This window comes from Camelus bactrianus, chromosome 13, assembly GCF_048773025.1.
Source record: "Camelus bactrianus isolate YW-2024 breed Bactrian camel chromosome 13, ASM4877302v1, whole genome shotgun sequence".
NCBI classification, from domain to species: Eukaryota; Metazoa; Chordata; class Mammalia; order Artiodactyla; family Camelidae; genus Camelus; species Camelus bactrianus.
Genome location: NC_133551.1, coordinates 72,724,497 through 72,738,412, shown reverse-complemented (window position 1 = coordinate 72,738,412; position 13,916 = coordinate 72,724,497). Strand labels below are relative to the sequence as shown.

The 13,916-nt window shown below is 38.9% G+C and overlaps 1 protein-coding gene across 7 annotated transcripts in view; it reads left to right on the top strand.

Annotated features, from left to right (window-relative positions):
* KIF1B (kinesin family member 1B) overlaps positions 1 to 13,916 on the top strand; it is a 135,564-nt gene that overhangs the window by 73,646 nt on the left and 48,002 nt on the right. For 2 of the 7 annotated variants that reach the window (XM_074377456.1, XM_074377457.1), the window contains one exon: positions 2,414 to 7,302. The exons of the other annotated variants lie outside the window; for them this stretch is intronic. In XM_074377456.1, coding sequence (XP_074233557.1) covers positions 2,414 to 3,898 — 1,485 coding nt within the window. In that variant the 3' untranslated portion in view covers positions 3,899 to 7,302. Of the gene's footprint in view, positions 1 to 2,413; positions 7,303 to 13,916 lie in introns of those variants that run through there. 7 annotated transcript variants of the gene reach the window in all.

The window sequence follows — 13,916 nt, the reverse complement described above, 5'->3', positions numbered from 1 at the left end:
ATTTGGCCAGATCTGAGTAGCGTTTTTCCAACCCTGTAGTAAATGAATCTAAATATCTTAAAACCTTTTTTTTTTTTCTTGACATGAAAAGCATCTTGGCTCATAAGCTTTGCATACAGAGTTTTCAGGTATCATGGTCAGTCTGTGATGGGGGGAGATGTTTGAGCTATAAGTAGAACATATTTTAAAAAGAAAGAAAATTATGACCAGTTGATTTAATTTGAGTTCTTTTGGATTTATGTAAATTCACTTATTTTTGTTTTAGAGTTTAAAGGCATAACTTTTGTCACTTAAGTATATTAAAGCAGTGATTAGAATATTTGTTATTTCCTGAATTAGGTAGTATTCTTTCATCATTAAGCAGCTTGTAAAGGAAAAGAAAAGAAACCAGGAAAAAAAAAGTGGTAATTAACTATGTAGGAAGAATCAGAGAGAATTTGTATTCTGTAAAACTCAGTTTATACGTATTTGCAAGAAAACCTTTTTAGGAGTCAGACATAACTTTTTTCTCTATTGTTTATTAATGTCATCTTTTTCACTTATGATTATGTTTTATCACTTAAGATTTTTTAAACTAAAAAAAGGAAAAATAGTGTAGAATCTGTAAATTTAGCTTTATCTGCTTTTTGTTGCTAAATTTTCAAATAGGAAGGTATTATAAATGGTTTAATATCCATTTACAGACCAATATAAATAATACAGATTAATACTAGCATCTCCAAATTCAGGGGCCAAATTATTATTATTATTGTTAGAGATTATTTTTTTGTTCCCTAGAAAGTAACTGTACTTAGAAATCTTTGGTCTAGAAAGCATGATACTATCTATCAGTTACAATTCTTTTTTTTTTAAACCCTTTGCTAGAGATAATTTTGATAATTACAGCCAAGTAGAAGAGACCATTAAGTAAGAATATTTTTGTTTTCTAAACTATCTTGAACTACTCTTCTGGTGAGTGGTTTCTTTTCCCAAGAACTCGTAGTTCCTGAATAGAACTTTTTACTTAATCCTGTTCATCACAGGGAGTACTAAATCCTACTCCGCTTTCATTTAGACTCATGTGAGCAAGTTTTGCTTGTGTTAGTTAACGATTATTATCCAGATAGCCCGTTGAAACTACTTAGTTGTGAAGTCAGGCTGTTTTAGGCCTAACTAAAGTTTTTTGTAAAAGAATTAATGGTGCAAAAATATCTGGAGAGTCAGAGAGTTAGAGATAGCATTTTAAATTGGATCCATTTTACATAAGCAGAATATAATCTTTGTGTTTTATATGTCTCTAGTTAAGAGATGTCAACTTAAAATAATAGTCCTCAAATCGCTAGAAATACCATTTTTCTTAAACAGAACACATCTCTAAGTTGTATTTATTAAAATATTATTTAGGGAATTTGGAATGATGTTTAATGAAAGTATATTTGCCTAGCTTAGTATGTGTTCTGGAGATTTGTTTCCTAAAGTTTTGGAGGTGAGGTATTTATTGATTTAAGTGTGTGGAAAACAAAATAGCAGACCCACTATAAAGATCCTTTTTTATGCTTTGTTGTTCTCTGGATAACAAACTTTAATTGTACAAATGAAATGAATCAATTTGACATGACACAAGGAGTAGCAAATCCATTATATGCTCATGGAAAGACTAGTTCAAAACCTTCTTGTCTTCTAGAAGAAAACAACTTGGTTGATAAGAATCTTACATGGTTTGCTAATAGGGATTCTTAGCATTTTTAACATAATCCCTGTTTGACTGCTTCTTTTTCTACTTTCTCATCTTCTAACTTTTTTCTAGGGCTGCTCTTTTTAGTAAAGCTAAACAAAACGTGGCATCCTACAGCATTACTAACCTTTGTTAATCCGCCTGCTCGTCACATCTTGTATGGCATCTGTGCTCACTCATGGGGGAAAGAGTTTCTGGAAGAAGCAACAGCAATAACCAAGGCAAATGTGGGAAGTGACTGCATGGGTGTTAGCATATATGGGGTGTAGGTTTTACTTCATTTTCTTGAGATAAGTGGAGATGTTATTTCACACCATTTTGTTAATAACTTCATGGGACCTTACAGTGAGAGACTGTTTCTCACTAATTCAGTCCTTCTAAGAAATTTGATTGCAGATTTCATTACTTAAGCCAGAAAGTGGAGATTTGGATTAATATTACTTAAAGCAAAAGCAAAAGCAAATCTTTATTAATAATAATCTACAATAGTAAATAAGCATACGTCTTAATAGACTTGCACAACATTTAGGGGTTTTTTGGGGTTTTTTTTGTGTTTTTTTGTTGTTTTTTGTTTTTTTTGGTTTTGTTTTTAAATTTGGTTAGAGCTTTTTTGCTTGCTTTTTCTTCGATTTGATTTTCCTTTTTTACATTTTAATTTTGGTTATTTTGGGGCCATTTTTTGATTTTGTTTTTCCAAAGGACGCGGATTCTGATAGCGGGGACGATTCTGACAAGAGGTCCTGTGAAGAGAGCTGGAAACTGATTACTTCTCTGAGAGAAAAGCTACCTCCCAGCAAGTTGCAAACCATTGTTAAAAAATGTGGCCTCCCCAGCAGTGGGAAGAAACGAGAACCAATTAAAATGTATCAGATCCCCCAAAGAAGGCGCCTGAGTAAAGATTCCAAGTGGGTCACCATCTCAGATCTTAAGATTCAGGCTGTAAAAGAGATATGCTATGAGGTTGCTCTCAATGACTTTAGGCACAGTCGGCAGGAGATTGAAGCCTTGGCCATTGTTAAGATGAAAGAGCTTTGTGCTATGTATGGGAAGAAAGATCCCAATGAGCGGGACTCCTGGCGGGCAGTGGCTAGGGATGTCTGGGACACTGTTGGTGTGGGGGATGAGAAGATTGACGACATGATGGCTAGTAGTAAAGGTGGAACTGATGTAGATGATCTCAAGGTTCATATAGATAAGCTGGAAGATATTTTACAAGAAGTTAAAAAGCAAAATAACATGAAAGATGAGGAGATAAAAGTCTTAAGAAATAAAATGCTCAAAATGGAGAAAGTCTTGCCACTGATTGGGTCTCAGGAACAGAAAACCCAAGGAAACCACAAAGCAAAGGAACCTGTTGGTGCTGGTGCCAGTAGCAAGTCTGAGAATGACGTAAGTAAAGGAGACAGTGGAGAACTTGGGAAGGAAGAGCGTGTTTCCCAGCTGATGAATGGGGATCCAGCTTTTAGACGTGGACGTCTGCGCTGGATGAGGCAAGAGCAAATTCGGTTCAGGAACCTGCAGCAGCAAGAGATAGCAAAGCAGCTTCGTCGGCAGAATGTACCTCATAGATTCATCCCTCCTGAGAACCGGAAGCCCCGGTTCCCCTTTAAGAGCAACCCCAAACATAGAAACTCTTGGAGTCCCGGGACGCATATCATCATAACAGAGGATGAGGTTATAGAGCTTAGAATTCCGAAAGACGAAGATGCAAGGAAAGGAAATAAGGAGGAGAGCCAAGAAAAGGGGAGTAGGGCAGCTTCTAAGGATCCCCAGTTGCCGTGGGGCTCTCAGGGCATTCGAAGTCAAGATCACATTCAAGTTAGCAAGCAGCATATTAATAATCAACAACAGCCACCTCAGTTACGCTGGAGAAGCAATTCTCTCAATAACGGCCAACCGAAAAGTACGCGCTGTCAGGCATCTGCTTCGTCAGAATCATTAAACTCCCACAGTAGTCACCCCACTGCTGACCTGCAGACTTTCCAGGCAAAGCGCCATATTCATCAACATCGTCAGTCTTACTGTAATTATAACACTGGAGGTCAGGTAGAGGGCAGTGCAGCCAGCTCCTGTCAGAAGCAGACTGACAAACCCAACCACTGTAGCCAGTTTGTGACACCTCCGAGAATGAGGCGACAGTTCTCTGCACCCAATCTCAAAGCTGGTCGAGAAACCACAGTATAAAGTACTGGACAAACTTGAAATCTTGGTGGAGGAAACAGGCATTAGTAGCTCATGATTTGGGTTGCTTCTAGCCTTGGCCTTGAGTTCCTAGTATTTACGTTATAATTTTAATGTTGCGTTCCTACAAATATTAACTGATTTTAATATTGTTAAAACATAAAACACTGGTAAATGTTTCAACACCTTCCTTTTGTTTGTATACCATAAGTGGGCAGTTTCTGGAATTGCGGACAAACCACTGAGACCTCCCTTAATTTTCTGAAACTTTACACTTTTCTTGGTGCCTAGATAATATACTTACTTACACAGACTGGTCTTGTTTTGGTGTAAGTTTGTTATGTTTTTATAATGCTTATAAATTTGTCTGATACCCAGAAAGACCCACCTCTTGGTTTATGCAGACATTTAACAGGGGAATTTGATTTGTAGAATTAAATGTCTATTATTTCCCCATAAATGTTAGACATTAGTTTAAAAATAATATCATGCAACTGTGTGGACACAGCTTTGAATTTCTTACCCGTGTCTGTTTCTTTCTTTAAGTATAATTGGAATTTTCATAAACCAGAACTAAGTATCTTGACATACTTTAGAGTACACAGCTTTGCATCTTCCGTGGAACTTCCACATCTTCTTACTCTTCTATATTTTACATAGAACTGATTCAGTAGGGTTTTTTTTTTTCCTTTTGAATGCATCAGTATATGTATGAGTTTTGTCATAATACTGAAATCTTTAAATTGGCACCTATCTGGATTTCTGTTTGTGGTTTGCATTTTGAAGTTTAACGTATTATTTCTCACACAAATACACACAGAGACACTGAATTATTCACCAAAATCATGCCAACAGAAATACCAACAGGATACTTGTATGATGCTTTGAGCAGTATATATAAGTTTAGAGGGAGGTTTTTTGGTGGAGAGGGAAGAGCTCGGACATGGGAAGAAGGCTACAGCATTAGGCTGTATGCTGCTTATTTTCAGTAGATGATGAAATGGTGAAATAAGTTAACTTTGGTTTAGAATAAAGGAAATGATGTATAATAGACTATTCTTTGGTCAACAGCAGTAATGCTCACAGATACTCAAACAATGAAAGAGAAGTCCTGATGAACCTTTATTGTGTCAATACCTCACTTTACTATGTTGTGGTCTCAGTTTGCCTCACTGGAGAATCCACTAAAAAGGATGGATTTTGATGGGGAGGAAAAAAAGAATAGTTTTCTACATCCTTTCTCATCTCTTGAACTTGTCAGAAACTTTTTTAAGAGGCGGTATGAAGAGCCAGAGATGCCTGTGAGATTGCCTGACTTCATGTTGTTGAAGATTCCTAAGTCACACTAAGTCACCTGTCAAACACTTGTCTTCCAGATGGTGTGAAAAATTACAGCCACGATAGCAATTAACGTTCAAGGAAGCCTTAAAGATTGTGATTATATGGGTTTCTTTTTTTCCTTTGCGTGTGGGCACTATGCTTTATTAGAACAGTATTTTTAATCATAGTATTTTTTCTTTGCTTCTATGAAAATGCTTTCGTAATGCACAGAAAATTGCTTCCAGTTAACTTTGGGGGCTTTTTTTGCTTTCATAGCTAGAGCAGTCCTAATCTTTAACTGAAGTTTTATGACAGATTAAACATGGGTGGTGTCTGTAGTGGGTTCACTGAATGATGTTTGTAATGAGCTGACTTAATTGAGGTGACAATCTCCTGCACCAAGTGGTCTGAATATACTTTGTAGGCTACTTCACATCAGTCACTTCAATGCATCTTGTGTAAACCCCATTTGTCCTTCTTTATTCTCCTTAAACAGTTCAGTTAACTATTTGTTCCTTGCAAAAAACTCATTTTCTAATACTGCTACTACTACTAACTCAGTTTTCAACTCTGTAGCAAAAGTGGGCTCTCATTTCCCCAACTTGAGATTACATAAAATAGACCTAAATATTTTCATTTTTATGGTGGCCTTTTAATCTCATTATGGACTGGTACCTCCTTTTCACACAAAACAATAGAAGTGAGTTTCTACTGGTGAGCAGGAGACACTATAGAATGAAAAGAAATACAATATTTTCATTTACAAACGTGGGTTGTGGTAAGCACTGGACCCACACCGATATTCCAAAGAATTGGTTTGTGTTCGTGCTTCACCTGCTGATCCAGGTGCCCTCAGACTGCCGAACTATTTAGATAACTAAAATCGCCTGTAATTTCAGGTGACCAGAAAGAAATGAACCCAGGTTTGCTTGATTGTGATATATGTCTCTTCATGTGTTTCATAGCACTTGCTTTATTGGGAAAAAACTGTGTGAATGAAATTACTTAATTGACTCTCACTAAAGAAGTGACTAACACCATGCTTTTGTGATTAGTATAGCCTGTTGGTATATTGCTTTGTTTTTTAAATTTGCCCGTATCTGTCCCTAAGCTTAAATACTGCAAGACCAAAGGGAAATGGTCACCAATAAACCGCTATTATATTTTTGAAGTATGCCTTGCTGTTATCATAGTGAAATTTTTTTTAACTTTGTGCTATTCAAATTATATAATGGTATGACAGTAATGGAAGTGGAGTCTTAATTAATTGGTACAGTTTCACAAACCAAACCATATACCATGGTATTCTTTGGAGAGTTAAAGACATTTTGTTTATCTACTAAGTCTAAACCAAAGGGCTTTTCCTTTATTTTTGCTTCTAATTCTTTCTTATGCTTCAAATTGGTTCTCTTTTCACTGGAAATGCAATGAATGGGAATTGTTTATTTCATTGAAGTGACTTGAAGTGACTTGAAGTTACCTCTTGTGCTTTAGGGGCAGGTTGATGCTGAAAAAAGAACAAAACAAAATAGGACAAAAAACACAGTTTGCCACACCAATGTCTGCATGAAAGGCTATCAGACTATAGGAGGTTACGTAGTTTTCCTGCAGTCAGCTGCTATACCCCTGTGCCTTACTGGTCCTTTGTAGACTTGCCTTAATGATTTGTTCAAAAGGCTGGGAGGAGGGGAAGCTGCTGTGGCCTGGCGTAGCTTAATGAAGATGCCTTCTTAGGCGCAGGGCAAAGCAAGCATTTGTTCTCTACTGTTAGAGCCAGATTCTGTATAATGAGCAGTTTTCATAATTGTCCACTTTATGTCATCTTTCTGAGGTTTAAAAATCTGCTCTAGATTCTTAGTTTGAACCACTGTAGGTTGTGAAATGTATTGGTTTCCTCCCATCATTACTGTAAAAAGAAGTTGTGAATCTTCTTGTTAATGAACTATGGATTTCTCCCCCAGTTTCTTTAAAAATAATGCTTGAAGATTGTCTTTGAGTGTAAGATCTACCTTTTCAGAAAGGGAGAGTTAGTTTGTAACGTTAAAAAATAAAGTCCTCATTCAATAAAAACTGAAATTATCTTTTAAGAGTGTGATTTCTCTCTGATTTGGGAGGAGGGGAAAGTGAAACAGTGATGCTGATTAAACTTGGTCTTGACTTTTATTTATTGCTTCTTCATCTGAAGAAAGATTTAAAAGATTTGGTTGCAAAGCAAATCTTTTAAAAAATATTTGTACATGAACTTGATTCATTTAGAGTTTTTGCTGTTACTCTTTTCTGTTTATCAGAATTCTATCTTAAATGAGATCTTTAACCCGTATTTTATGCTACATTTTTACTTACATGAAAACTTTTGAAGTATAAAATGAATGAGGATATCATATATCCCTTTCTGATTTCTTTGAGTTTATGTTAAGGTGTATTTTCTGGGTTTTTTTTTTTATTGTATAATTTTGATTTGAGGTTTTCTTGAAATGAAATGGTATATTTCCCTTCATATGGGTAGAAATGAAATTTCTAAAAAGCTTTGAGTAACTCTGTTTAGCTTTCTTTTTCCCTTTAACCACTGTTTTTCTCTACTCAGAGTATTGGTGATGTGCTAGAGGTGAAACAGGACACAGCAGAAGATTTTTCTGGAGTTGAACCGTCAGTCTTACTGAACATTTGGACATAACATTATTTCTTATGTTGAAAAACAACATAATCATACATAATGGAGTAGAATACAAAACTACATGAGTTCTTTTTCCCACCATCAGCTTTTAATACGAAATTTGAGACTTGAGGGAAATGTTATGCTTGGATTGGTTTGCTTCAAGCTTCATACCCTTTCCATTCAGGTACTTTGTATTTCTCTGCTATTGGAGAAACTGGTGGAAAAGTGGCCAAGACCTGATCATTTCTAGGACAACACAGACGATTCCAATGCAGTTTAATATGTTCAGTGATAGTTGTGTGCACAGGGTGAGTGTGGGGAGAGTGAGAAAAGGCTTTTGAAAGAGGAAGCGCTGAGCCAAGAGCAGAGTCCCAAAGTAACAACTGCAGTTTTATCCCAGTGAAGAATGAGAAGGGAAGGGAGGGACCATGTCAGGTCCAGGAAACTGTGAGTAACTCAGGGGTGGTCAGAACACCAGCTGTGTGTTAGGTAGTGGTAAGAGATGAGGGGACCCAGGAGGACAAGGGCCAGATCGTGGCATGCTGAGGAGTTGGGATTTTATCTTGAGTGTTATGGAATATATTAAACTGGGAGATTGCATTATTAGATTCACCTTTTAGAAATAGCCAATTTGGGTTGGAAGGGGGCAAATTCAGAGCCCAGATCTCTAGTTGGGAAGTTGCTGTCTGAACTAAATGAGAAACAGAGGCAAGGAGAAAAGAGAGAAGGAATGACTCTGATAGATTATTTGGAGGTAGAATTAACAAATCAGTTCATCGATGGGATAAGCCCTGTGTGTATACAAGGTGATGAAGGCTCTTGCATGGTTCATGTTTGGAAAGTAAAGTAAATGAGACCAAGACAGGACTGAGAGACTGGGAGCAAATAGGAGCTGTGCAGGTCTGAGAAGGTGTTGTGGGACCCCTGGAGGCACAGATCTGAGACTCTGTCTGCATGGTGCTGCTGGTGGTGAGTAAATTAAGGTGTTGACAAGAACTGGAGTGTGGACATCTCCCTTCCGGCACTTGCTTGCCAATTATAATCTGCCATTAAAAGAGAAAGACAGTGTTAGCAAAAGGAGCCAAACTTCTAATGTCAAAAACAGCCTAACCAGAAAACCCAGAATTGTGACATTGATTTTACCTTAAATGCCACCTCCCCAGAGATGCCATAGTTGTGGCTCCCTCATCTCTCACCTGTTGTGCTATATGTAGCCTCCTAACTTGTCTCTTCACTTCTATTCTTGACTCCTGTACTCCACTGTCCACATAGCAACCAGCATCTTTTAAAAACAAAAGTCACATAGTGCTAGTGGCCTCCAGTGGCTTCTCATCGCATCTTAAAATTGGAATCTCTTATCGTAGCCTCCAAGGCTTCTCATGTTTTGGCTTCTTGCCTGCCTCTCTGACTTCATCTCTAAACATTCTCTCACTGCAAGCACTTTGGACTTTTGCCAAGTTTGTTCCTACCTCTGGGCTTTTGCACTTCGTTAAGACTGGAGTCCTTTCTCATTACACTTAACTCTTCTTCCAGATCAGTGCTCATGTCCCCTTTTCCTGCCCCAGCCTATCCCAGGACGACTCACACTGTTCTAATAATAATGATAACGTGTAGTTACCTATGCACTTATTAGGTCCTTCCATGAGAATGTAAACTCACCTAGAATAAGCACCTTGCCTGTCTTATTTTCTTCACTGTTCATCTGTACACATCACCCAGAAGAGTGGGCCTCAAACCGTAGTGTGCGTCAGACTCCCCGGAGGGGCTTGTGAGAATATAGAATGCTGGGCCCACCCCTCAGAGTTTCTGATTCAGGAGGTCGTGGGTGGGGTCTGATCATTTGCGTTTCTAAGTTCCCAAGTGATGCTGATGCTGTTGGATCAGCATCCACCTTTGAAAACCACTGTCTGGAACAGGGATTGGCAGACTTTTTCTGTAAAGGGCCAGCTTGTAAATATTTTAGACTTTGTGGGCCTCATGGTCTCTATGGAAACTACTCAGCTCTGCTGTTGTAGCAGAAAAGCAGCCATAGACAGTATGCAAAAGAGTGGACATGGTGGCTACGTTTCGACAAGACTCCTGTGTTTTTTAAGACAGACAGAGGCCTGGATTTGGCCCACAGATTTGCCCACCCTTGATCTAGAAAGTGGTCTCTCACTTTTGAGAACGATTAACTAGAAGATCAATACATGACTGTGTGTCTGGCCTAGAAGACAGACAGGTGCCAGCTGCTGGTGATTCAATGGTGAATGACAGATCCCTGGCCTTGTGAAGTTCCCCAAGTTGTGGAGGAGATGGCCATTAGACAGACGGTCACACCAGTGGTTATACAGGATATCTGTGACAAATGCTGTTGGGGGGAAAAGCCCAGGTGCTCTGAAAATGTACAGCCAGGCACCTCAGTGAATGAAAGGAGGCTCTTCCTTGCTTTCAGCTGATGATTGTCATTTGGAGAAAAAGAAGCAATCAGAAGAAAACTTCCTTTTCTTCCCAGTTCTGGGTCTGCGTGTATCCATCATGCATCCAAACTCGTACTTGGCCTTTGCTATCACTGGTGGAAGAGCTGTCCATACTCCCGTCTTAGCCCTGCCCTTGTTCCCTTCATGCTGCCTTCTGAAGGACTTACTGTACACTTACTTCTTCTCTTTTACAGCATAGGTTTTCTCCTTCTGCACTGTTCCTGTTAGCATACAAGCATGTCTTTATTTCACCAGTATCAAAAGAGTTCTGTGTTCTCTGTGACCTGCCACTCCATTTCTGTTCCTTTTTCTAGAAATACTCCTTGAGAGAGTTTTCTATACTGTTTCCCAGTTGTCCACCTTCTTTTTCTCGTTTCCTCTTCCCGTTCTTACTTGAACTCACTGTGGTCAGACCTTGTTCCCACTTCATCACTGAAGCCACTCTTACCAGGGTGACCAGAGATCTCGACAATGACAAATCCAGGGTGTTTTCTCAGTCTTCATCTTACTAAATCTGTCTAGCATTTGACACTGGTTGCCTGCTCTTTACTTCTTGGAACACTTCATTCTCTTGACTTTTAATTTTCCTCCAGCCTCACTGCCTGCTCCTTCATGGTCTCTGTGGCCACAAACATTGGCTGTTTCCTTATCTGTTCATTCCCCCAGGTGATCGCATGCATTTCTGTGGCTTCACCTTCCCTGTTGACACACATGATGGCGAACACAACACCTTGTGTGTGTAGAGTATTTACAGTAGACCCTTGAACGACCCAGGTTTGAACTGTGCGGGTCTACTTTTATGTGGATTTTTTTCCAGTGAGTAGGTACCGCAGTACTGCATGATCTGCTGTTGGTCGAATCTGCGAATATGGAACCTCGGAAATCAAGGGTCCACTGTAAGGTTACACTCACATTTTCAACTGCGCAGAGGGTCTGTGCCCCTAATCCCTGCATTGTTCAAGGGTCAACTGTACTTGGGCCAGTAAACATTTTACATGTATTAGCTCACTGAATTCTCACAATACCTCTGTTCTGTGAAGTAGGTATTGTTATTCCCATTTACATACTTCCCATAGTCACACGGCTGCTAAGTGGGGAGCCAGGTCCAGTCTTAGGCAGGCTGTCTGTCTGCAAACCACTGCCCTGCCTCCCTCTATACTGACTCACAGATGTGCTCTCTCCAGCCTGGACCTTCTTCGTGACCTCTAGACGCTGACACAACTCCAGCCTGGCATGCAGAGAGCTAACTGGCATCTCATGTTTAAACTATCTAAGCCAGAACAGCTAGCTCGGGCCAAAAATCCAAGAGTGATCATCAGTTCCCCTTTTTTTCCCTTCACACTCCATGATCACATCACCTGTAAGTCACATTTCCTCTGCCTGTAAAACTTATCCCAGATTCATTCTTTTTTTTAAAATCAGCTTTGCTGCTCATACCCTGGACCAGGGCACTGCCATCTCCCTAGAAATTGCTGCAACACCTTCATGACTGCTAGCCTTACTTCCAAGCCTCCAGGCTATTCTCCATGGAGAGTATTGTTTTTAAAACATGTGCTAAACTATATAGTTCTTCGCAGCTCTAAACCACCCAGTGGCTTTTCATAGAATAAAATCCACAGTCCTTCCTATGGCCTATAAGGCTGTCCATCACCCAGTTCCTATCTGTCTTCTCAACTGTATCTCCGACCCTTCTCACTTCTCCAGTCCACCCACAAAGGTTTTCTTGCTTAAACACACCAAGCTCCTTTCCATCCAGGACCTTTGTGGTTGCGGTTCGTTGTATTTGACTGGAATAAACAACCCCCAGCAAAGATCTTGGTGTGCATGCTTAGATCTCTGATAAAATGTTATCTGTACAGGGAGGGCTTTCCCCATCACCTAATCTAAAAGTCTTCCTCCTCTCCACTCCTCTCTTCTCTCTGTTAACCCCTGATAGCTGCCTTTCTTTATCTTTCTTCATAGTACTTCTCTCTGTAGTGCATTCTGTGTCTGTTTACTGTTTATCATCTCTCCCTCGCTGGTGAGACTTTTGTCTTATTGACCACTGTATTCCTGGCTAGATATCTAGTACATAGTAGGAGTGAAAAAGGTATGAATGGATGGATAGTGGTTTAAAGAAGAAAAAAAAAGCATGCTCTGAGCCCAGTTGCCTGGGTTCATATTCTATTTCTACTACTTGCTAATTCTAATCTTTGGAAAGTTATTTCATTTCTTAAGCCTCTTTCTTCCTTCCTTCCTTCCTTCCTTCCTTCCTTCCTTCCTTCCTTCCTTCCTTCCTTCCTTCCTTTCTTTCTCTCTCTTTCTCTCTCTCTCTTTCTCTCTCTCTTTCTTTCCTTCCTTCCTTTCTTTTCTTTTCTTTCTTTTCTTTCTTTCCTTCCTTCCTTCCTTCCTTCCTTCCTTCCTTCCTTTCTTTCTTTCTTTCTTTCTTTCTTTCTTTCTTTCTTTCTTTCTTTCTTTCTTTCTTTCTTTCTTTCTTTCTTTCTTTCTTTCTTTCTTTCTTTCTTTCTTTCTTTCTTTCTTTCTTCTAGTAGCATCTTCACAGGATTATGGGGATGACTGAAAATCAGTTCCTGGCACAAAGTAAACTTAAAAACAAGGATGGTGGGGTTGGAGAGAACATTCTAGAAGAGGGAACAGCCAGGGCAGTGCCTCCTTCTTAAATATGGAGCATATATTCAACTAGTTGGGACTTCCTATAAACACAAAAGGCTACTGATAAATACGTTATTTTTTAGGGTGCTTTCCATAATTATCCTAGTTTTCATCGTGAAATCAATAGAGCAGTAGTATCTGAATCTCTCTGTTTGTTGTAGGAAAATCCAGTACTTAGAGTTTTTCTGGTAACATGCAAAATGTCCTTGTTGGAAGCTCACATGCAGCCTGATCTGGGGAAGAGGAGGCCAGTTCAAGAATTGGTGTTGGTATTTGGACTACCAACTACTTATAGAAGTTTTCCCTGGTCAGAGTGCAGTTAAAATTTTAGGTCCATAGCGTTATGGGAAATATGTTTATGTCAGCTTTATGGCCACTAAGTCACAACCACAGCCTTTAGGGAGAGTCACTCTTATCCTTAACTGTTAGAGTCTGAGGATTTTATTTTCATTGGTAGTTTGACCAGCTTGTTAAATCTATTTTTGAGGTAATTCTCAAAAATAAACCAGTCACAAAAAGTCACAATTGTATGATTCCATTTATATGAGATACCTAAAGCAGTCAAAATTGTAGAGACAGAAAGTAGAGGTAGAAAGAATGGTGGTTGCCAGGGGGTGGGAGTGGGGTGGAGAGTTACTGTTTAATGGATGAAGAGTTTCAGTTTTACAAGATGAAGTGTTCTGGAGAATGGATAGTGGTGATATTGCATAACATTATGAACATATTTCACTCCACTGAACTGTATACTTAAAAATGGTTAAGATGGTAAATTTTATGTGTATATTACTACAATTAAAAAATTGGGGGAAAATGAAAAATCAAAAAAATTCTCAAATAAAATATTAACATTTTTTCCACCTGATGATTTTTAGATGAACCAGCAGTCTTTCTCTTTTTGCTGAAAGAATTCTGTATAATCCATAGGTTTTTTAGA